Below are 23,628 nucleotides of genomic sequence, written 5' to 3'. Positions count from 1 at the left end.
AAAACAAAGCCTCAATTTGTTCCAGATAGTTTCCCACCCCAAATCTAAATAAATCTATTTTGAGTTAAATTCCACTGATTTCAACGGAAACTACTTGTACAGAAGCACTCTTTCCTTTTTCTTTCTTTTTTAAAGTACAGGCAATTTTGGTTAAGGAACAGCACCTTCCAGGAGGCAAATATGAAGACCTAGAAACAGCACCAGTCACCTTTGACTTGCTAAACTTTGTTTGCCTTTATACATGTACCCAAAGTGCATTAGCTGTTTAAGAGCATGAAAGACATAAACGCACAACCTTCAGAGATATAACAAAATACTTCAACTTTTGGGGCATTCACTTGTATGTTTCAAGATGAGTTGTGTTAAAGCAGGGGTGAGGGAGCTATGGTTCTCCCAAAATTGTTGGGTTGCAATTCCTGTAATTCCTGACCAATGCCCATGCTGGCTGGGGCTGATGGGAGCTGCTTAATCCAACAACACCTGAAAGGCCACAAGTTTGCCAGCCCTGCCTTACAGCGTGTTTAAATCAAGGTAGATCTGCTGTGATGGGGTAGCTGCTTTAATTACAGTACTCCTAGGTCTGCTTTGCTCATGCCTAAAAGCAGGGTATAGTGGGTTCAGGTATAGAGGGTCCTACATTGAAGGTGTGAATGGGTAAGGCAGGCATGGCCAAACTTGGCCCTCCAGCTGTTTTGGGACTACAATTCCCATCATCCCTGACCACTGGTCCTGTTAGCTAGGGATGCTGGGAGTTGTAGTCCCAAAACAGCTGGAGGGCCAAGTTTGGCCATGCCTGGGGTAAGGGGAGCTGATCCCTGATCTCCCCGTACCTTTCTGCGGTCAATCACTTTAGGCACCCTAGCTCAGACTGGGAAAAAGCTAAGCAGGTAGGGGCTGAAGCTACGGAGCACAGATAGTTAAGGAGGGAGAAGGGGCAGGGCTCATCTCCCCTTCCCTTCTGAACACCTTTCGATCTTAAAATTAGAAACTCCTACTTTATAACATGAATGGGGTAAACCTCAAAGTACGGATTGTGTCATGATTAACTTTGGCTCTAAACAACCAGAGACACCCTTTGAGAATAAAAGCCAGGTAACCATGAACTGGTATGTGATCAAATAACAACCTGCTTAGTTAACCCTGCAGTACTAGGGGAAAATACACACAAACACACACAGAGGGAAAACAAACAAACAAACAGAAAAATAAACCCAGCAAGATTCTGGAATTTTCTTGGGTATTTAAGAATCACACACACACAAAACTTGGATTGTCTGACAAAAGGAAGTGCATATACCATAGGTTGCTAAGAGTTACAATTTGCCTTTTCACACTACATTGACCACAGCACCCACAGGCACAGCTACAATGTCTTTTCTGTGAATGGGACAGATTGCCATATGGACGCAGACACTGAACAAGCTGTACCACTCCTGGCGACAAGAGCCTAGGGGACTGTCCTATATTAGCACCACCTGCGCTATGCTCTGGATTTGAAATGGCATTTAAAGAGCCATCAGAACCGTTATCTTTAAATGCGCATGCGGATAGACACACATTGAAATTCAGATTTAAAAGAAATGTTTCAGCAAGCGTCTCTATTCCTTTAGGCAGCTTCCTAAAAGAGCAGCTCTTTCTTTTGTTTACACCAGTCAGAAAAAGACAACATCCAACAGGTATAAGCAATTTTGTGCTCCGAGAATGTAATCTATTACTTACAGTTTTAATTTCTTATTCCATATGCTTTTGTGTAAACTCATTTCATTTGGTATAAAATAGGACTGTAAGGAGAGTTCCTACTAAATACTAATATTAGCACTTCTCAAATAACCGCCAGAAACAGAATCGAAGAAAATCAAGGAAATCAAGGAAAAGACACTGGGTGATATCCAACTTGCAGCACAATCCTAACCATGTCTACTCAGAAGAGTCCCATTGAAGTCAATGGGGTTATTTTATTAGCCAGTTCTAGCATTAAAGTCTGGTGCAATGGATCATGTTTATACTGCTTAAAAGTGGTCCAGTTGTTCTGAAGTCATTATTTTAAAGTCTACAGTTCTGATACATTAAAAATCAATAGGGTTTTCACCACTGATTTCTACAGGAACAGGATTGCACCCTGAAACAGAATATGTAATATATGTGCTACAGTGTATACAGAAATCACCTTTAGAAGTGTGATTCATAGATATTAAGCTTATTTAAATTATTTCCATGTTTCCTCAGAGGTTTGTCCGGGTTTTGCTTAGTTTTTCTGGCTGCCCTGCTCTTTTTTTGAAAAGTTAACATGTCTCGACACAACCAGTGAAAATCGTTAAACTGCATGCAAATAAAAATGAAAGGCATATTTCTTCTCGTGCTTTTAAAATTGCCTTATTTCCGTTTCACAGTTCAGCCGAAGTCAAGCACTTGGAACATCACATTGATTTACTTGAGGGGGTTAAGCACATGTTGAAATCTCTCCAGTTTGGGGGGGTGGGTGGGGTGTCATAAAATTGTGTAACACTGAGCGGATTGTGCCCATGTAATCTAGTTCTACGATGGGGTTACAAAACATTTGTCTCGACAGATAACACTGCTTGTTTGCAAATTTGGCTGGAGAGCTAAATCAGATTTATGTATACACAATAGCTGTAAGTCACCAGCAACCAGTATGCAAAAACACCAGCAAGTTATATTAGAGACACATGTAAGTATCTTAGTGGCAAGAAAAGGGTGGCAATATACAAAGCACTCAGATATCTGTTGGCCAGATGGAAGTATAAAACAATACATATGCTAAAATTTGGAAAAGTTCTGTTCAGCGTCTGCCAAGATTCACCCAATCTATTTAAAGTGCCTTTGGATATACTGCTTTGGATATAGTGCTTACAAAATGGAATAAATGAACATTATTACATCTGACCAGAAACCAGTGAACCATTCCAGTTCAGAAGTTCTCTAGTGTCAGGTCAGATTCCTGAGAACTATAAAGTGACAAACCTAACACTCTCATCCGAAGAACAGCCATGTGATGTAAGAAGCAATTACAGACTGGTTAGCTTAACATCACTTGAGGATGCAAGGTGGGAGGAAGGGGAAAGGAGGGCTGGGAATGAAGATGCACAGTTTTGCAGAATTTAACATGGGAATGCACTAGAACGCCTAATGTGATTAAAGGTTTTCAAAACGGACTGATGAGAAAGAGGTCAGTTGTAACTAATTTGTTGGAGATCTTGAGAGATACGATTGCCATGCTAAAAGGTAAGCTGGTGGAGAAGTGAGCTGGTGGGAGAAATAATAATTTAGCTGATTGAGAATATAAAGGATTTGAAAAAGGTTTGTAATTTTTTTTATATAAAAAAAGCAATGAAACACCTATGGGAAACAGAAAAAGGTAGGTGCATAATTGAAAAAAGATGACCCAACTCTAGAAAATAAACGCGATTGGAAAAGTAACATTCATTTGTTCAAGTGCTAGTGAGGATCATAGAAACATAGGCTGGGCTCTTGCATCACCTTGGTCAGCCTCCTCTGCACGTTCTCCAGCTTATCAATATCCTCCTTAAATTGTGGCACCCAGAACTGGACATACAATTCCAGGTGCAGTCTGACCAAGGCAGAATAGAGCGGTACTATTACTATCACAGAATAGAGTGGACATTTGTTTTATTATGGCAACATTGAGAAGGCATTTTAATCAACATTGAGAAGGCATTTTAATGAAGTGCCCAATGCTTAACCATGAGTTAGCATTCTGAGAATGAGCCACAGTGCCACACAGGCTATTGAGTTCTCTCTCTCTCTTCTCTCTCCAGTGTGGACAAGAAGAAGAGATTGGGAACTTCTCCTTCTGCATTATGCCCAAATCCTAAATTGTGATTCATCTATGATCAATGAAAACAAGCCAGCTTTCTTATATTGGCTTTGGGGGCTTGTTTCCACTGTGGCTTGCTTTTACTGCCCATAGTTAAAGATTAACTGCAGTTTGTAATGTTAAGCCATGGTTTAGCACAGCTTTCCTGCTCCCTGCTGAAAAATGTTTGCACCCATCAAACTGTCAAACAAGAAGCAGGGATGTACCAACCAAGTTCTACACATAGTTGATCAGGCACCCCCAAACTGAGGCCCTCCAGATGTTTTGGCCTACAACTCCCATGATCCCTAGCTAACAGGACCAGTGGTCAGGGATGATGGGAATTGTAGTCCAAAGCATCTGGAGGGCCGAAGTTTCGGGATGCCTGCAGTAGATGCACTGAAATTAGTGAACCTAAATTAGTATTGTGTATTAACTTCAGCTGGGCCTCCCCCAAGCAGGACCACCCACAGTCTTAACCCAACTTCATGAAGTGCAACAATTGTTGCAAAGATTTGTACCAAGTGGTGGGATTTATTTATTTTTTGCATAAATAACATGGCAAACCTCAGTAGGTGCTTTTTGGTCAGCCCAGAATTCTAAGGTCCATAGAAAAAGGTACAGTAATTCAGTAGTCATGTTTAGAGAGGCATCTCCTCTATATATTAAAAGGCAATGCAATTTAGGTCTAACTCCTGATTTCTCCCCCTGGTAAACAGAACCAAAATGAACTGGCAATCACTTTATAAACAATCGCCCCTTATGAGTGCAGAAGGGTGAGCTTTTCAAAGCTCCCCTTAGATTACCTCAGAAACTGGGAGATGTGAGCTAGATATCTCCTGCCTAAATTAGAAAACTAGTATCCAAACTGCTGTATCTATAAGCGATCACAACTTCCTTTTTGATTACCTTACGCAAAAATATACATCAACCACACTCAGACTTTGTATGTAGCCTTCCTATATCTCTAGGCTGCCTTTGACGCTATACCAAAAGAGGTGTTTTGGGAAAGTCTTGAGGAGCTGCAAACAGATAAACATCTTCTATTTAGTATACAGGCTCTTTATACCAACACCTCCTTTAAAGTCAGGCTGGGTGTCCTTGGGGAACTCTCTGATTCTAGCAAATTATAAAGGGCATCTTCGAAGATATATCCTGGGATCTCTCCTTTTCAACTTGCATATAGGATGTGGTTACACAGTTGTTTCTAAGTATCAGTCCCCACCCCATAAATAAAAACATTTTAAGTCTGCTTTATGCAGATGAAAGAATACTGATGAATTTAACACACACACAAAGATTATAACACACTTCCCAGACTTTTGATAATTACTGTAAAAATGAAGGCTTGAAGCCTAGCTATCTAACGACCCAAGTGGTCATTTTACGACCCAAGTGGTCATTTTACACTTGTTTCAATTTAATATCTGAGAAGACAATATAGCTGGCCTACTGTGGCGGAATAGTCTTTTTTTAAAAAAAAAAACTAGACCAAATGGACAGAAGGTTGCCTGCTCTTGAAGGAGTTACTTGTCTCCTGAAGGACTGGATATATAGTTTGGGGGTACTTCTAGACCCTTTACGGTCACTTGAGCTTCAGGTGGCCTCAGCAGCATGGACTGCCTTCCATCAGCTTTGACTGGTAGCCCAGCTGCATCCCTATCCGGACAGGGATGGCCTAACTTCTGCCATCTATGATCTGGAAGCCTCTAGGTTAAAATACTTCAATGTGTTATGCGTAGCCTCTGAAGATGGTTTGGAAATGACAGGTGGTGCAGAATTTGGTGGCCAGGCTGCTCACCAGGGCGAGACAGTTTGAGCATATTACCCTGACCCTGATCTGACTGCACTGGCTGCCATTTAGTTTCCAGCCCAATTCAAAGTGCTTGCTTTGAACTATCAAGTCTTAAACAGCTCAGGACCGCAATACCTCAAGGACTGCCTCTCCCCATATGAACTAGCCCAGGCCTGTGATCATCATCTGAGGCACTGCTTCGTGCATTTCCCCCACAAGAGGTCTGGAGGGTGGCAACATGAGAATGGGCCTTTTCTGCAGTGGCTCCCCATTTATGGAATGCTCTTCCTAAGGAAGCTTGTGTGGCGCCTTCACTACATATCTTTAGATGCCAGGAAACAACGTTTCTCTATAGCCGGGCCTTTTGCTGCTTAACATTCTATATCCTTTTAAATGTGCTTGTGGAATGGGGTGGTGGTTGGGGACAGCTATTGGTTTGTTTTTGTATTTATGTATTTTGTGTTTTCATTTTGTGTTTTTTTGTTGTGAACCACCCTGTGATCTTTGGATGAAGGGTGGTAGTCAAACAACAAAACAACAACAAAACAACAACAACAACAACAACAACAAAGCTTCTTATTTACCGCTTTGCTAGCTTTTAAGTTCTTCTGTAGCAGAAAACCAAATGCTGAAAAGATGAGAGGTTTGCATACTACTTAATGGCTTTGCTTTTGCTTATTCTTTGTGAACGCAAGTATCTATAGCTTTGCATTTCCCTTAGGACAGAAATGACTGAGGTAGGTTTACTGCATTGAGTGAATTTATATGTATGTGTATAAACAGCACAATAAACATTATTAAATTGTCTGAGCAAAATCCAAGCCTGGAAACATGCAGTCAGAGCGTAAAGCCAACGACGGCGAATGCTCATGACGGCACAGGGGAAAGAATCTTAACAAGCCTTGATTTCAGCTTTGGCATCCGCCTCACAAATTGCAGGAAAATGTTCTCCTTTTAACAGTGTTGAATATTGATAAATGTCTCTACACAGCACAACAGGGAAGTTGGTCTCTACTGGCAATCTTCACCAAAGTGTGTTTTTCCCCCTCTCTATACTCAAGGGTTTACCCTGAATGATTTAATTATAATTTTCCTTGTGTAAGACAAATTAAAGAGGAGAGTAGGAGTGTCATGCCAAGGCAGATTATTTATCTCCTTAACAGATTGCTGTGCGCCAAGCCTCAGAGCAGCTACCACTGACGTTGCTTAACAAAATTCGGGTGCAATGTGGGACAAAGGAGGGGGACATGAGATACATTGGAAGACAAAAAAAATTAAAAAGCCCCAGAAGAACTGGAAGCATTAACTCAGTATTTCTAGAATGAATTGTATCACTTCCCTGCCAGAGAAAATGTAAACAGGAAGGTTTTGGTGTTCGCTACTTCTTTTTTAATGCAAGGGTTTGTGGGTTGTTGTTGTTTTTAATTAGAGGCACACTTAACATGGAGCACAGGAAGTTAAGGCAAGGAAGTGGCCTTATACCAAGCCAGACCAATGGCTCCATCTAGGTCAGTATTGTCTGCACTGACTGGCAGTGGCTTCCTGGGGTTTCAGACAGGAGTCTTTACCAGCCCTACCTGGAGATGTCAGGGAGATACATGGAGATCCCCCAGGGATCATGCAAAGCAGTTGCTCTGCCACTGAGCTACAACTGTTCCCCACATCCTCTGTTTTGACCCACATTGCCTGTACTAGAAGCCTCCTCCTTCTTGCAAATCCCTCTCCAAATCTTATATTCCCCACATGTTTTTCGAACTGGTTGTTAAGATTTTTATTCCGGGATGCTACAGCCGTATTATCAGCTTTAGGAGTCACGTCTTAGTATAATGGCATGAAGGAGTGCACATCTTGCTTCTTCAGTTGGCATGGCCAATGCTCTTGCCAATGCCCAAATCATTGCGCAGAATGGGGAGAGGACTCAGGCTGCTGACATGGTTGCTCCTAAGTACTGTACCTGCTTTCAGTGAGAGAGTGAATGCAGCTTCTCAGGAAGTTGGGGGCAATGAAGCAGTTGACCTGATCCCCTGACAACTCTCAATACCTTGAGTATGGTCCCTTGTGGACTCTGTTTGCAACAAGGATCGCAGACACTGTGATTCTGCTGCAATCCTGATGGCCCCTTTTTGTGGGGGGGGGGGAAGCAGTGCTGGGGGGCTATCGATGTTCCCTATGGCTCTGTTTACACCCCCATTCTTTGAACATCAACTTTTACCAGCTACGGCTGTTAGCCTGCCTCTTAAGACAGAGATAGCTTGATAACAGTTATCTTTGCCCCAGTAAGACCTCTTTGTAATACAGGACTTTTGAGATGGATATGCCGTACTTTGGATTATTACAAAATACAGTGGCTACATTACTGACTGACTGCAACAATGCTGATACAGTACATTTCTAAGAATAATTAAAAATGCTAGTTGGTAGCTTTAGTGCCTTAAACAGAACTCCCTCCCACAAGAAGTTAGCCAGGCACTGTCCCTACCGAGTTTCAGCTGACTGATTAAAACTATGCACCCTGAATGCTCAAATGTTTTACATTGGGGGGGATGTAAAATTCTCAAGGTTTAAATTTTTTGAGGTTAAATGTATATTTTTTTGAGATTAAATTTCTGTTTTAAATTTTGCATGTTGTATATTTTATTGTTGCGAGCCACTTTGAGACCTCCTTCAGTTGCATGAACCTCTCCAGGTTCTTGGAAGTTTTTCTGTGAGTCTCCTGGTCTACTTTATGATAGATGAATACAACCCACTGTATTTTAACTATACAGCCCACTTAAAAAACCCAGCCAAATGGGTGGGGTATAAATAAATAAATAATAATAACAACAAGAAGAACAGCAACTCTAACGTGGGGTATGGCACTTTTTTAATATACCGGTAGTAATAATACAGGGCTGAATCATTTTGTTTTCATTTTGGATAAACTTACTCAGCTTTGTAATACTGCCCATAAGTTTCCATATACCCTAAATATTACTAGCTGAAAACAAAAATCTTCCTAGAAGTACTGCTTGCTCTTAACACATGACACGGGTCCCCTTTTTGAGTCATTTGCGGGAAAAATATATACATTGAAGATACAGGAAACAGTCAAACAGATTCAGAACTGCATCACAAGACTGTTTAAATAAGCAGCAGTTAAATTCAGAAACACATTTTGACCTCGTTACAATCTGGAGGTACAGTCCTTTTTCATTGTACATCACAATAATTTAGCTTCAACATGACAAATGAAACCAGAACAACTCGGTAACTGGAGCTCAAATGAAGGTTCATATACTTGTCACTCTCAATGCTATTCTGAAAAGTGTGGAAAGGGAGGGGAGAGACTGATTCCCCACCACAGAATTTCCCCCAATAAGGACTTTTTATACTTTTGCAAACCTCGGGGTTTCCCAAAGTCTGGCGATACCTCCTCTCTTGTGGGTGGTTAGTGCTGTTTTGACTACACTTGCAACAAAATTCACACCTGAACATTAGAAATATGCAGAATGACAGGAAGTGATAGCCAGACTTTTCCGGCCCCCCGAACAGGTGCAGTTGTCATTGTTTTCAATTTATCCACTTGTTTTCTCCAGCCAATATTACTCACCCTGAACCTTAGCTGGTTAATCTTCATTCCTAAAACGTAGGCTGTATGTTCCCTACTCTCCTTGTTTCTCATTTTCTACGTCTTTCCTTAGGCAATCCTGCATTTCTATGAGTTTTCCCCCAAACCAGTTTCGTTCTGAACAAACTGACTGCATTTTAAGCTGGCAATGTGTACATAGCCTTAGTTACATTTGATGAACCAAATTCTTTTTCAGTTGAACTAGCCAGGGCAGGTGAGCTTATTGCGCAGGCCATATCCTAAACATGCTGTTTAGTTGATTTCCACACAGAACTGAACTGCAAAGCCTAGGCAAAAATACTATGCCCTGGGACATTTTTTCCAAAGTCGACTTTGCACTTGGGGAAGATAGTGATTTATCTCTATTTACTTCCGAAGATCAAGCCTACAACCTTCTCCCCTACAAATATCTGAGTCTCTTTCCACTGAAGTAGGGTTTTAATGGCTGTTGAGGCAGGGTACAGTATTTTACAACAGGGGTCAGCAACCTTTTCCAGCCATGGGGTGGCCCACTGTTCCTCAGACCTTGTAAGGGTCTGGACTATATATTTTTTTGGGGGGGGGAATGAACGAATTCCTAGGCCCCACAAATAACCCAGAGATGCATTTTAAATAAAAGCGCACATTCTACTCATGTAAAAACACACTGATTCCCGGACTGTTCGCGGGCCAGATTTAGGCGGCAATTGGGCCGCATTCAGCCCACAGATCTTAGGTTGCCTACCCCTGTTTTACAACCTCTCACCCCTCTAAACAGATCTTTGGTTTTCTCTCTCACTAGACAAAATTTAGCATGTAAACTCCTCAGCGTAATGACGTGTCTTTTCTCCCAAAACACCATCATCACTGAAACACAAAAACCTCTCTTGCTGCACCTTGTTGAAAATAATTGACCTCCCATCAAATGATGCCACTTGTTTAATTGAGGCTATTTATTTATTTTGAATTCATACTCCACCTTGTCATCTGAAGATGCCAAAGGCAGCTAACAAAACTCAGAAAGCAGTACTAAAGCAACAAAATGAAAATTTTAAAGTAATTATTAAAGTAAAAGAGAGAAAGGCACATAGAATATGGCAGGTAAAAGTAAACTAACCAGTTAAATTTTTTAAAAAAAACTCCCATGGGAACAAATGCATGTTCTAAAGATTTTTTTTTAACCCATCAAAAGGGACACAGTTAAGATTTCCTGGGACAGAGAGTTCCACAAGGTTTTCTCTCCCGTGTTCCTGCTAACCTTGGCCCCAGATACAAGTAGATTATGCAAGAGAACCCCCACTGCCAACCTGAAAGGACTGGCAGGTTCTTATGGGAATAAAATTATGACCCTAATTTTTCAGAGGGAGTGTAACTCTTACCCAAAAAGACAACAGCCCTACTCCAGGAATCAAGTTTCATCCACCAATCCCTTGAGTTGGGTTGCAGTAGAGTCACTAGCAAGGCACCCCAATGTCTAACAACAGCAAGAGGGTCTGAGAGTATGCTTGAGAGCATGATTCTATGATGATGATGACAACAACAACAACAACGATGATAATAATAATAATAATAATAATAATAATAATAATAATTTTATTTGTACCCTGCCCTCCCTAGCCAGTGCTGCTTCTGGACATATAACAGCTGGAGGAAACTCCTCCAGAGCATACCAGCTGAGTGTTGTTGCTCTATCCTCCTTCCACCTACCGTAGGTGACAGCCTAGCAGAGAGAAAAGAAACTTCTCATTTACGGAGATTCAGTATAAGGCTGACCAGGATGTGGGCCTGAGGCCTGGAGGGATGTTGGTGCTGCGCTCTCCTCTCCCCCAGCCTCTGGCACTGGGAAGAATCCTACTGCTACCATCCAGCTCAAGGCTGCATGTAGGGGGTGGGCTGGGGTACCCGCTCCTGTATCCTATTGTTCATCAACAATTCTCTTTGGAGAACAAGTGCAAGCAAGAGACACAAGCTACTTCCTAAGGCTCAGAGTCAATGCCACATTCAAAGAGCTTCTTCAGAGCTGCTACCTTCAATCGTCAGCGTTTTCTCCCTTTCTTTTTCACCCTGAAAACATCTCTGTTGACATTAATCTTCCAGCCGCTTTCTCTCCTGCCCTCTTCTCAATCTGTTAACCTCAGCCCTTAGCTTGTAATATCACTGACACATTGCCTGACTACTTAAATAAGGAGCTTTTTTAAGAGAGAGAGAAAGATAGCATTGCTGTAAACTCTGGATGGTGCTTTAGAGAGCAGCTTCTAAATGGGCACTCAGCAGCAGAAGCAAGTTCACAAACAGGGGCCCCACTTCTCATTTTAGTTCAGATCAGGGAATGCTACGCCTCGATGTGCTAAGGAAGGTATTATACACTGCCCTCAGCTTGTGGCTAGTGACTGGGGTCTGGAGGGAAGGTTGATTTTCTCCATTGCATGTGGCTGCCCTCATGAGCTTATTTGCTCTGTCAGCGCCCCCAGCAGTCAGGGCACTCCCTCTCTCTCTCTGCAGGTGAAGAAAGAATCCCTGGATAGGGAGGAGGAGGAGGAGGAGGAGGAGGAGGAGGAGGAGGAGGAGGAGGAGGAGGAGGAGGAGAGTTTGGATTTGATATCCCGCTTTATCACTCCCCTTAAGGAGTCTCAAAGCGGCTAACATTCTCCTTTCCCTTCCTCCCCCACAACAAACACTCTGTGAGGTGAGTGAGGCTGAGAGACTTCAGAGAAGTGTGACTAGTCCAAGCAGCTGAATGTGGAGGAGCGGGGACTGAACCCGGTTCACCAGATTACGAGTCTACCACTCTTAACCACTACAACACACTGGATAAATGAGAGAGAAGGTGCCTTCCTCTATTGCAGGTGGCCTTACTCGCACAGTTCTTCATTTAGAATAAGAGAATAAAGTGATTTCGGTGCTGTTAACTAAAATAAGAGCCAGTAGAATAAGTTCCCAGCCGTTCATCCTAATGGTGAAAGGGTATGGATAGATGTGCCCATTTTTCTTCTTCTCCTGCCATGCATTTACTGCCTGTCCAGTTGCAGATCTCTGAGATTCAATTCTCAGTCCGTAAAATGGGGGCAACAGTGACCAAGAAGAGGTGAACTTTCCAATCACCTGCTATGGATTCACTATTAGGGAGTTCCATGGTAACAATACTGCAGGAGAAAACTATGACTGGAGAATAGAGTAAATGGGCAAAAGGAGGGCATGTAGATGTCAGGATTTTCATTCTCTCCCTTGCTGCAGAATGTGTGTGACTACTAGTTCACATGCTCTGTGTGTTGACATTCCATTCTTTGGAAGTGTGAGAACGGAAGGAATTGTGCGCCACTTCCGTCTTCTTTTTCAGTTAAATGACACTGATGAAGCCTTTTCTGATAGTAAATACAACCTGTATACTTCCGTATCTTCTTCATTTAAAACAAAATATTTATTTAGGGCTCAAACTAAAATTTGAAATGGGTAAATTAAGTTAAATTAAACTCAAAATGTCCATTCATACTAAAAAAAAAAGAAACCACCTCGCAATGAAACTGCTCCTAAATATTTTATAATGACTACTAAAAATGAAATATTTCCCAGGCCTATTTTTTCAGAAGACGCTTCGTATTCAGATAAGGTTACCTGAAACAAACATGCCCCTTGTACCCTAGATAGCATTCTCTCTCTACTTTTCATCTGCTTCCCTGAATATCCAGAAATATTCTTTATAAAACAAATGAATAAATAAATAAATAGCTGGTGGAAAACTTCTAAACCAGCAGAGTTTTATGTGTCATATGACACCTAGGCAGGCACCACATTGCCTGACAAAGCAGCAACAGAAACTTTAAGTGCCTTAGTCAGCATTCTTCAGTACATACTATGCCTCCTCTTCTTATGGACAGAGGTAATTCAATCATGCTGTTGCAAATTGATGGTGCCAACCTCAAACGCGCCAAAGAGAAGGGAAGCCACCAAAAGCTTGAACCTTCTTCCACTCTGAGCCATTTATCTTTTTATATTTTGATGGACTCAAAAAGGGTTTTTAAGGAATTATTCTACTGAACACTGATAAATGATATTGTGCACATGTATTACAAAATTCATTAGAGGTTAAGGCTGCATTATTATATTTTAGTTTAAAAAAATAAAGAATTGGGACAAAGTTTGTTTTCAAATTTTCTCCCAAAGCTGATTTCAAGCCACTGTACTCTAGTAGATCACAAATGGCAAAGTGCAACATTACATGTGGATTTTAAAATGAAGAATATGCTTTGGAGGCACAATTTAAGGTGCAGCATTTCCCCCCCCCCCAGGTTTTTTATTTGACAGACAATTTCCCATAAAAACAAATTGTGCAACTATGTTAGGTTCCAAATTTAACATGTAGGGGATATATTACATTCCTTTTAAAAACCTACTATCTTGCAATTAGACAGAGATCAGATCACAAAGATCAGGAAATGTCAATTAAAAGCAGATCCAAATAAGTCACCAGTATATCAGGGACAGGAAAAGAATTTGGATAAATGTCTTCAGAACATGAGAAGATGCCTGTATGATTGGCATGTTCATTTGTTTACTATTTGATAGCAAATCCAAGGACAAATGATAAAGTGAGTTGGATTTTCACATTCCTCTTCCTAAAAGGACAGGATATTTAGCGCATGCCACCAGTCTGCTGTTGAAACACATCAATAGTATCTTCATCTTCCATTTCCAACTGTGCAGGTGTGTCTGTTTCATTAATTGGTTGTCCATCAAATCTGAATCTAATCTGTCTCATTGACAAACCCTGTCTCTCACAATAGGTCTTCATTAGTTTACTTAGTTGTGGGTGCCGTTTTATTTTAAACTGGACCACTGATCCATTTGGCCAGCTACTTTTAAATTGATATGGTCATCCTCTGTTTTTATTCCTTCCTTGGGCTGCTTCTCGGATATGATGCCTCCTCAAGGAGCAAGTCTGCAACTGTTTGGAGCTCCTGTCTTCCTGTACTCTCCTCTCCCGCCCACCAATTTTCTGTTCTAACACAGTATCTAGCACATATCATGTTAATATTCCATCAGTACAACAACACTGTCTACAACCCACTCCTCGAAGTGTGAAGGCTTGGTTTTTGCTTATTCTAGCACATGTTCATAGTGTCAAACCATGGTTTAGTGTTACACTTGAACCAGACCAGATAGTTCTACACAGGGAGGCAAAGAGCACACCAGCTTTATTAACCAGTCCTATGTTCTGTTGGAAACTGAAATATTGCAGACTGTATGGTAGGATGTGAACAAACTGAATTCTACATGCCACAGAAGAAAGTGGCTCGGCGGGCACAGAATATAAGAAAACAGAAACACACACAGTGCGCTACGATTCTCTCTCCCCTTTTTCTATAAGTTGGAAGAAGCCAAGATCGTTTTTCGTACATCTCATCCTCCCAAGAAAACTCTGTCTTCTGGTGCTACAGCAAACATATTTCATTTGACAGACATGCACAAATGTACACCAACAACAACAGGACTAAGTCCTCCCTGTCTAAGTAACAGACACTATATATGACAATATCTCAATTCAAAAAAATGTTCTTAAGTATTTTGCATCTATACATGACAGCTTTGTTTTCTTCATGTAAGCAAGGCACAAGATGTGCTTATATGCTTTGCCTTACCAAAAAAATTTCAAATCACTTGACTAGGAAAAACTTTGGCCAGGAAAAACAACAACCAGTCACCTACAAATTAGTGAGCATAGGCAATTAAGTAAAATAGATAATTCTCTTTTGATTATTAGCATATAAAGTTTCAAAGAGGAAAAAGTTCCTTCTCAACATAAACACATACGCTTGTTGTCATCGCCGGGCCATGGAAAATCATGGCTGGGATCTCAATGGCACAGCGAGAGAGCTTTGTTGAAGAGGGAAGCCTTCTCTAGTCATCTCGTCTAAAAGCAGATCTCACCCCACATCATAGCTGTCAAGTTCTCCCTTTTTTTAAGGGAAATTCCCTTATGCTGAATAGGCTTCCTCGCGATAAAAGGGAAAACTTGACAGCTATGCCCCACATTCCCCAATTGACAAACCATTTCTGAAACTCAGGGGGACTTTTTGCAACAGCATCTCGTACTGCACAATGAGTTGCAATTAGATGCAGGGGAATCCAAACAAAGGGGGAGGGTGTGTTTGTGTGAGTGCTTGCACCTACTTGACCCTTCCCTTGTGATTCAAACAAAAGAAGCAGAGAGACCGAGGCAACAGTCCCAATATGTACCTAGATGTCATCCCAAGAAGGACGATCCACAAAAGGGACAGCAAATGCTAGAACAAGTGGGGTTGTTGTTTCTGTTTTTAAGGTGCTATGTTTGTTGCTCTAGATTTTTAATGACTTCAGCAGCAGTTTTCAAACACAATACCTTTTGGGCATACGAGTCAGTGTGTAATTTGAAGGACCTAAATCACGAGGTGGGGAACTGGATCTGGTTGATGGGCCAGATACTCATCTGCACCACCACCCCAACCCAATTTGGCATGTGGCTGGGGCTACCCACCTGCCAATCACTTGATATCACAATCAGATGCCCCCTTTTGGACAGCAATTTGCAATCACACCATCCAGACAAAGAGCCTTCCAAATCGCTTCTCAAGAACCAACAACCAGCTGACAAACAGCAACAGGATAAAATATATTTCTGAGAAATTGCTTCCCAGCTACCACAAGGAAACAATATACAGTACATTAAAACTGGCATCTGCAAAATAATGAGATCTTGACAACATAAACTTGTACGGCTACACAAATACCTGAATACATTCCTGCTACGTTTGTCCATGTGAGCACGAACCTATCCTTGGGTTATGTCATATGTTGTTGCAAATGCCAATCGTAATCAGTGGAATGCAGGATCACTTATTTCCAGGATTACCACCTTCATATATTACATTTTTCTTTAGAAAGCAAACACCTCGACACAAGTCAGAACTGCTCATGCGGACAAAAAATGTGTTTGGTGAACCAACTCAAAGACACAACAAAGATTAGTGACGTTAAGTCAGCAAATACTCTTCATGAGTCCAGGGATATCAGCGGTAACATTTATGAAACACTCAGGAAGCTGCCTTATACTGGGTGTTTTCTAGCTCAATACAGTGGTACCTCGGGTTACGAACTTAATTCATTCCGGAGGTCCATTCTTAACCTGAAACCGTTCTTAATCTGAGGTGTGCTTTCGCTGATGGGGCCTCCCGCTGCCGCCGCACAATTTCCATTCTCATCCTGGGGCAAAGTTCTCAACCCGAGGTACTACTTCTGGGTTAGCGGAGTTTGTAACCCGAAGCGTTTGTAACCCGAGGTACCACTGTACTGTCCACCGCTGACTGGCAGCAGATCTCCAGAGTGTCCCATCTGGGGATCAAACTTGGGACCTTCTTTATACAAAGCAAATGCTCTATTGCTGAGCTATGGTCCTTCCCCATACGCTACACCATTTCCCCCCTTGTATGTAGGTGACAGTAGCCATATGCATGAATAAAACAAAGACCACAATAAATATATATTGCTCTGGGAAGAGAGGAGGAGGAATTCTAGAAGCACTTACCTCTCTCTTTTAGGAGTGTGGACTGATAGTTGTCCATTTGTTGAGGCATGTGGGTTTATTATTAAGGAGGCCTTAGAGGAGGCTGAGGAGGAGATGCATGTTGTCGACAGGTCCAAACTGCTGTGGTTGTTGCTTGCAGCTTCCTCTGCTGTGTGAGAACCCGTCACTTCCTTCCAGAGTTGCTGCAGTTCATTTGGAATCATGCCTGAAACAAAATTGAATAGTGAAATTAATTAACAGCTAATTTAGCCATCTTCAAACAGTAATTAATATCAAAGCCGGAAAACAAAACCTAGTCTGGGAGGTTATTTTTCAAATTCCAAGGACCATGTAATAAATGCCACATACACACCACTGAACTGGAGCAATAGTAATGCTGCCTGCCAAGTCAACGTTTTCCGCAAACCGCATGTCCCTGCGGTTGATTAGTTAGGCTTCACTGTTATGGTAAACTGGAAGGCGGGCAACACGGGAGGTCCCATTGCAGTCAGTATATCAAAAGCCAAAAGATACCATAGTTTTCAAAGGCTATTTCTAGTCCTCACTGAAGACGTGAATACAGGAATATGAAAAGCTCAGACATAAGGATGGAAAATCATGGCATTTTCCTTATTTATTTTTTATCACTGCATGATGAACTTTCACATTTAAATAATGCAACACTTTTAAGTCCAATGAGTCAACCAACCTGGGCTGGCTGCATGTTTTAGGGAGCCTTGAGCAAAGTGCTCTCTGGTGGATCCTTCCGTACATTGATGGGTTACCTCAGGCTTAATTGGCAGCAGCTACAGCACTCAAAGCCTGGCTGGGAGTTGCCACTTTAATCTCCCAGAATGCCCTGCAGTGCCCAGGGCATTGTGAGAAACTAAATGAGAGGCTGACTGCCGTCCACATTGGACAACAAGGTCTAAGATATGCTACTTAAAAGGTAAAGGTAAAGGAACCCCTGACAGTTAAGTCCAGTCACAGACGACTCTGGGGTTGCGGCGCTCATCTTGCTTTACTGGCCAAGGGAGCCAACGTTTGTCCGCAGACAGTTTTTCCGGGTCATGTGGCCAGCATGACGAAGCCGCTTCCGGCGCAATGGAACACCAAAACCAGAGCAGCGCATGGAAACGCCGTTCACCTTCTCGCCAGAGCAGTACCTATTTATCTACTTGCACTTTTGGCGTGCTTTCAAACTCGGGGATTCAAAGCGCTGACCTTCTGATCAGCAAGCCCAAGAGGCTCAGTGGTTTAGACCATAGCGCACCTGCGTCCCTAAGAAATGCTACTTTAAAACAAACAAACAAAGTTAACACTTCTGTTGAGGCAACTTCTTCAGTCATTAAGCTAAATGGTCACTGCTAAGATATGTGGGGACCCAGGTGGCGCTGTGGTTAAACCACTGAGCCTAGGGCTTGCTGATCAGAAGGTCGGCGGTTCGAATCCCTGTGACGGGGTGAGCTCCTGTTGCTTGGTCCCAGCTCCTGCCAACCTAGCAGTTCGAAAGCATGTCAAAATGCAAGTAGATAAATAGGAACCGCTACAGCGGGAAGGTAAACGGCGTTTCCGTGTGCTGCCCTGGTTCGCCAGAAGCGGCTTTGTCATGCTGGCCACATGACCTGGAAGCTGTACGCCGGCTCCCTCGGCCAATAATGCGAGATGAGCGCGCAACCCCAGAGTCGGTCACGACTGGACCTAATGGTCAGGGGTCCCTTTACCTTTACTTTTAAGATATGCTACTTAGCAGTGACCATTTAGGTTAATGGCTGAAGAAGTTGTCTCAACAGAAGTGCTAACTTTCTAAAAACACATACAACACAACAGCAGCAGCAACACTTTTGTATGTGTGAATGCAACAGATTTAGGCGAATTGCTGTCCTGAGAGCAGAACAAGTTACATTCTGAATAGTGAGCTGCCAGCCCATGACATTCTCTAGATCAGGGATGCCAATTTTGTGTGCAATTAAACTACCGTAGGACTTTTCGACATAGGGAGACTTGTGCTTCCTTATATGGCATGCTCTCTTAAGATCTACCAGACAACAGGTGGCAGTGCTATGGGGTGGGGGGGGGCAAGGATTTACAGCCTGCAACCATCCAAAATGCATTATGGGAAAGAACAGTCAAGCCACCTAGCTATTTTGTCTATCAATTGTGAATTTGCAAACAAAATTGGCTTTGGGGAGTTAATTCATGATTTTTAGCAAGGAAAAGGACCAGGAAAAAACCAAAGCTTTGAAGTGAATTGATCAATTTATACATGGTTTGCAGTCATATACTCATTTCAAAAATATTATTTAATGAGAATGTATGTATGGGATGATTTTGGGTTATGTATGTGAAGGGACCCCATTGTAAGTTTGTAGTGGGCCCAAAAGAATACACTTCAGCCCTGTGACAAGCTCAATCACTGTCAGCTTTAACATGGCACAGCTTCTTGAATATCCTTACAGACTCATTACTTGTCACCAATGATTTTAGGCCTTAATGCACAAACAACCTTTCATGCTTTATGTCAAGCTATTTGGGACACAGGACAAACAACTCAACATACACAATTCCTGGGGGAATATATATTGAGAGTGGAAATTAGTTAAAACAGAACCTTTTCTTATTGATAGGCCCATTCTCTTAATCACAATGGGAAGTAAAGTTGCAACTGAGGTTTTCCTTGCAAGATTTATATTGCAAAACCATTATTGGCTGCTTTCTGAAGGAGAATATAAATAAATGGTGCTTCATTTTCTAAAAGACTTGGCGACAGATACATTTTAACCTCTCTTCAGAAGCAAGGAAGGTCTTCAAAATAAATTTATTCATCTGTGTTATTATGACAACATGAACCACAATAGTACTAATTTTGTGCTTAAGTTGTAAATGATGATAAATAGCTTTGTTATTAAATACAGTTTTTATTAATCACTTTTAGACATAAATTATGAATTCACATTGTCTTCATGAAATGCTTTTCGAATTTTAACAGTCAAATTGATTATACCATGATTATTTCATTAACACACCTATCTTTCTCATTAATTTTGGTTTCTAGCACTGCTCAGTTAATTGATGGATGTGTCTAGCTTAAAAAACCCTGCAAGTTTCTATATAAGTAACACTATTATTATTACTGTCATTTCTTGATCAGTGCTAATGAGCCATTGGAAGTGAAATAAAAACATACTTTTTAAAAAAGAAGAAGAAATACTGTTTAACAAGGTAAGTTCAAAATGGTGTATGCCATCAACTTCATATTTTGAAGAAGTTACAGTTTAATATGACATCCCATAAAGGTTATGCATGCCGAAATCTGAGAGTAGTTTGTTCTACTGTTGTAGGCTGGCATGGGCATATGGGACAAGCTGGAGTTTTAAAAGCATGTAGAATCAGTCATGTTTTCAAAAATAAAATTAATCAATTTCTTTTGAACAACTTGAAGTCTAGGTGTCAATGAATGCAACTGCTTTGTTTCAAGCTACTGTGTTATCCTTGCGTTTTTTCAGGAGTGGGGAGGAGAATCTGCCATTTTTAAAATATACATCCGTGTCTGAAACAGACATGTCTCTTACCAAACCTAAGGCATTGAAGACAGTATACAATATATTCATTTGAAACACATAATAAAAAATGCCAAGGTCTAAATTTAATTTATTTTTGTCATTTAGAATACAATGGCTAGATAATCATCTCAACGTGATCAGCCAAACATCTTTACTTTGCTAAACTGTTAAAGATTTTAATTATGCTAGCTTTGGAGAGCACTGGTCTAATGAGGCGATAGACTCCAGAGAATCTAAGTGGTTAAGAACTGTGAAATGAGTCTGATAGAATTTTTTTTATATTCACCGTGGATCGTTTGCATATCAAAGAGGAGTAAATTATTGCACGACAGACCAATAACCTTCCCCGCCTTTCTGAGAGTAGCATTAACAAAAACATTTGGTCTTTGCTAGTGGGCCACCTAAAAATATATATGCAAAAATGCTTTTTAAGTGTTTGCAATTAGTACATATTCTAAAATACATTAAGTGATCAGATAGTCTAAAGATGCATCTATTGCTATAAAGTCATTCCTTCTCCTTTCATAAAAATCAAATGCCAATTACATTTTGATGGATTTTGTCCCATATGAGCATTTAGTTATTAGACATATTCAATTATTGCTTGTCCCTTGAAATTAAACCTCTATGGCAATTTAAACAAAGAGAAAGGTCACGACACAATCCTGTGTCCTGTTTAGCTGCAACTGGGCTATTATTTTCAAACACCTTGCAAAGTGACAGTGTGGGATGTATTTTTAGCTAACACGCTTGACAGGACTGTCTCCACACTAACAATTACCTGTGAATATGACTGACCCTTTCACCACTGTTTACTCAGTTGAAACAATAGTGAATGGACTTGTCTGTTGATGGGAACATATTGATAATAGAACACATGAGTCAACATCATTTTTATTTTGGGGGGATACACCGATATGAGAAAAAGACATTTGCCATTATCATTACTGTTAATATTAGCTATTATAAAATCTTCATATACATAGCTCTAGATTTTCAAAGTGAGATGATGCTGTGTGTTTCTGCTTGATTGTCGTTGATTTATATGACAAAAAAACCTGAATACCACAGAAAGTCTCTCGATACATCAAGGGCAAAAGGGGCAATTAGCAAGCTGCAACATCTACAGCAGGATTTGCCCACTATATAACAGATGGGCAATTCATAACATTAATGAGAACTGTCTTTGTACAACAAAATCTAAACAAATTCCACAATTTTGATATAAAAGGCAAATAAAGTATCTGTAACTGCAGTTGGAGAAGGTCACGGGCATAAGGACTGCAGATCAGATTGAATTATGCAACAGAATCTAATTATGATGTCACAGAGATCCAAGTGACATAATTGTCCCCCAAACAAGGACAATGCTATTATGAACTCTTCAACAAGTAATCGTTTTCTTTTTTAGCACAAACAACATGGATAATTTTATCGGACAGTTGAGAAATGTTGCAGAAAGTTAGTTATTGCTAAATCAAACCTAAGGGATAATTAAATATAGTGGCCTCTGCTACTAGCAGAACCTAAGTGGTAGGAATGATACAATCACGTTGAACCCACCAACACTTAAATATTGAAATATCTGAGAGAAATCACATTTTTTTAGCTTCTAATATTGTGCTCATAGTTATTAGCATTCTAATTTATGTTCCAGCAATTTGGCAGGTACAAATTGAGAGCACAGGCATATATCTATCTTCGAAGCACATCAAACAGATAAAATAAAGTAAAAGGTAAATGATCCCTGGATGGTTAGTTCCAGTCAAAGGTGACTATGGGGTGCGGCGCTCATCTCACTTCAGACCGAGGGAGCTGGCGTTTGTCCACAGACAGCTTTCCGGGTCATGTGGCCAGCAGGACTAAACCGCTTATGGCACAACGGAACACCGTGACGGAAGCCAGAGCACACAGAAACGCCGTTTACCTTTCCGCCACAGTGGTACCTATTTATCTACTTGGCACTGGTGTGCTTTCAAACTGCTAGGTTGGCAGAAGCTGGGACAGAGCAACGGGAGCTCACTCCATCGCGGGGAAGTTGAACTGCCGACTTTCCGAATCCTAAATATGTTTCCTTGAAAGTGAGGTCCACTGAGATTAGACTCAGAATACCTTCTATTTTGGTATTTGGTATTGGCGTTCTAGCTTCGGTTGTTTAGGATGCTTCTTAAATGAAGTTTGCTTTACAGCTGATGCTGACTACAAACATAAAGTCTAGATTATTGATGCATTTGAGTGTAAGGGCAGGAGTGATTACACAAATGTTGTAATGTTATATACGCTGTTTTATTACAGTGCAATGGGTTGTAATTGATTAAAACTTTTTAAATGTTTTGCTTCAGAGCTCTTTGAAACAAGCAAGAAATACGGCATCATTAGTGGTTGTTTTTGTCATATTTACCTATATTATTTGACCTCTAAAATGCAGAAATGGCTTGAATGGCTTGTATTTTTAACAACAAATGTACTTCCACCTAGGAAAAGATTCTTTATGTACTTTAAAACAGTTGCCAGTTACAAAAAGGGTGTCTATAATTTAAGTGTTCATTGCCAATTATTATTACAGACTGAAGCTTTCACACTCTTCTTCGTTGCATTTTTTTTTCCGTTGGAGAAGTATCTTCTTCATTATAGAAGAAAATGCAGGCAAAGGCTTAAAAAATGTATGTTGTGGGGACAGTTGACAGATTACTGTTCGTGGAACTCGATTTTCCAACCCCAGGTACTCACTGGCTCAAAGACAACTAGAGTTGCTCAACCTCTTTTTGTCCTTGTACCTCCGTACCCAGGTGACCATGTTCAAGCAAGCAGAAAGTTGATTTAAACCTCATAACGACATCAGTTTTTAGCCATCAGATCTCTCCAATAAAGGAAAGGGATGTGTTGCATTCTGACCTGTCTGAATTCTCAAGTTACCTTTCCCCCTGCCTTTTCCACAACACAACAGCACCCCAGAATCATAATAGCGTGAAGGGGGGGTGGAGAATAATGATGTAGCTGAAACTAGCCACCAACACAGCCGAAGCTGCCTTTGTTTGTGTTTGCTTCATCTCCAGCGCTCACCCCCTTTTAAATATGCTTCCTCCTAATGTGATAGGAATTAATAGTTATACTACACTGCGAAGCCTATCAATCAATGCCCCCGACTGCTGAATTACCTACTGGTGTCTCTGATGTGTTGCTGCACAGATTACACTTCATGCATCACCACATTCATTTCTTTCACATTACACATGACCGTGTCTTGTCACTGCCCAATTGCCCTCTTTTGGACAGCTTAACTGATGTACTGTATACAATGAACACCACCAA

At 41.0% G+C, this 23,628-nt stretch overlaps 1 protein-coding gene and 1 pseudogene across 44 annotated transcripts in view; both read right to left on the bottom strand.

Annotated features, from left to right (window-relative positions):
* Positions 1 to 23,628, bottom strand: part of FOXP1 (forkhead box P1) — a 544,444-nt gene that overhangs the window by 78,281 nt on the left and 442,535 nt on the right. For all 44 annotated transcript variants that reach the window (XM_060271340.2, XM_088662398.1, XM_088662407.1 and 41 more), the window contains one exon: positions 16,775 to 16,979. In XM_060271340.2, coding sequence (XP_060127323.1) covers positions 16,775 to 16,979 — 205 coding nt within the window. The remainder of the gene's footprint in view (positions 1 to 16,774; positions 16,980 to 23,628) is intronic.
* LOC118081502 (small ubiquitin-related modifier 3 pseudogene) lies at positions 13,762 to 15,299 on the bottom strand (annotated as a pseudogene).

This window comes from Zootoca vivipara, chromosome 2 (assembly GCF_965207765.1).
Source record: "Zootoca vivipara chromosome 2, rZooViv2.hap1.1, whole genome shotgun sequence".
NCBI lineage: Eukaryota > Metazoa > Chordata > Lepidosauria > Squamata > Lacertidae > Zootoca > Zootoca vivipara.
Note: the sequence above shows the minus strand (reverse complement) of the source record. Positions and strands in the feature narration are given on the sequence as shown.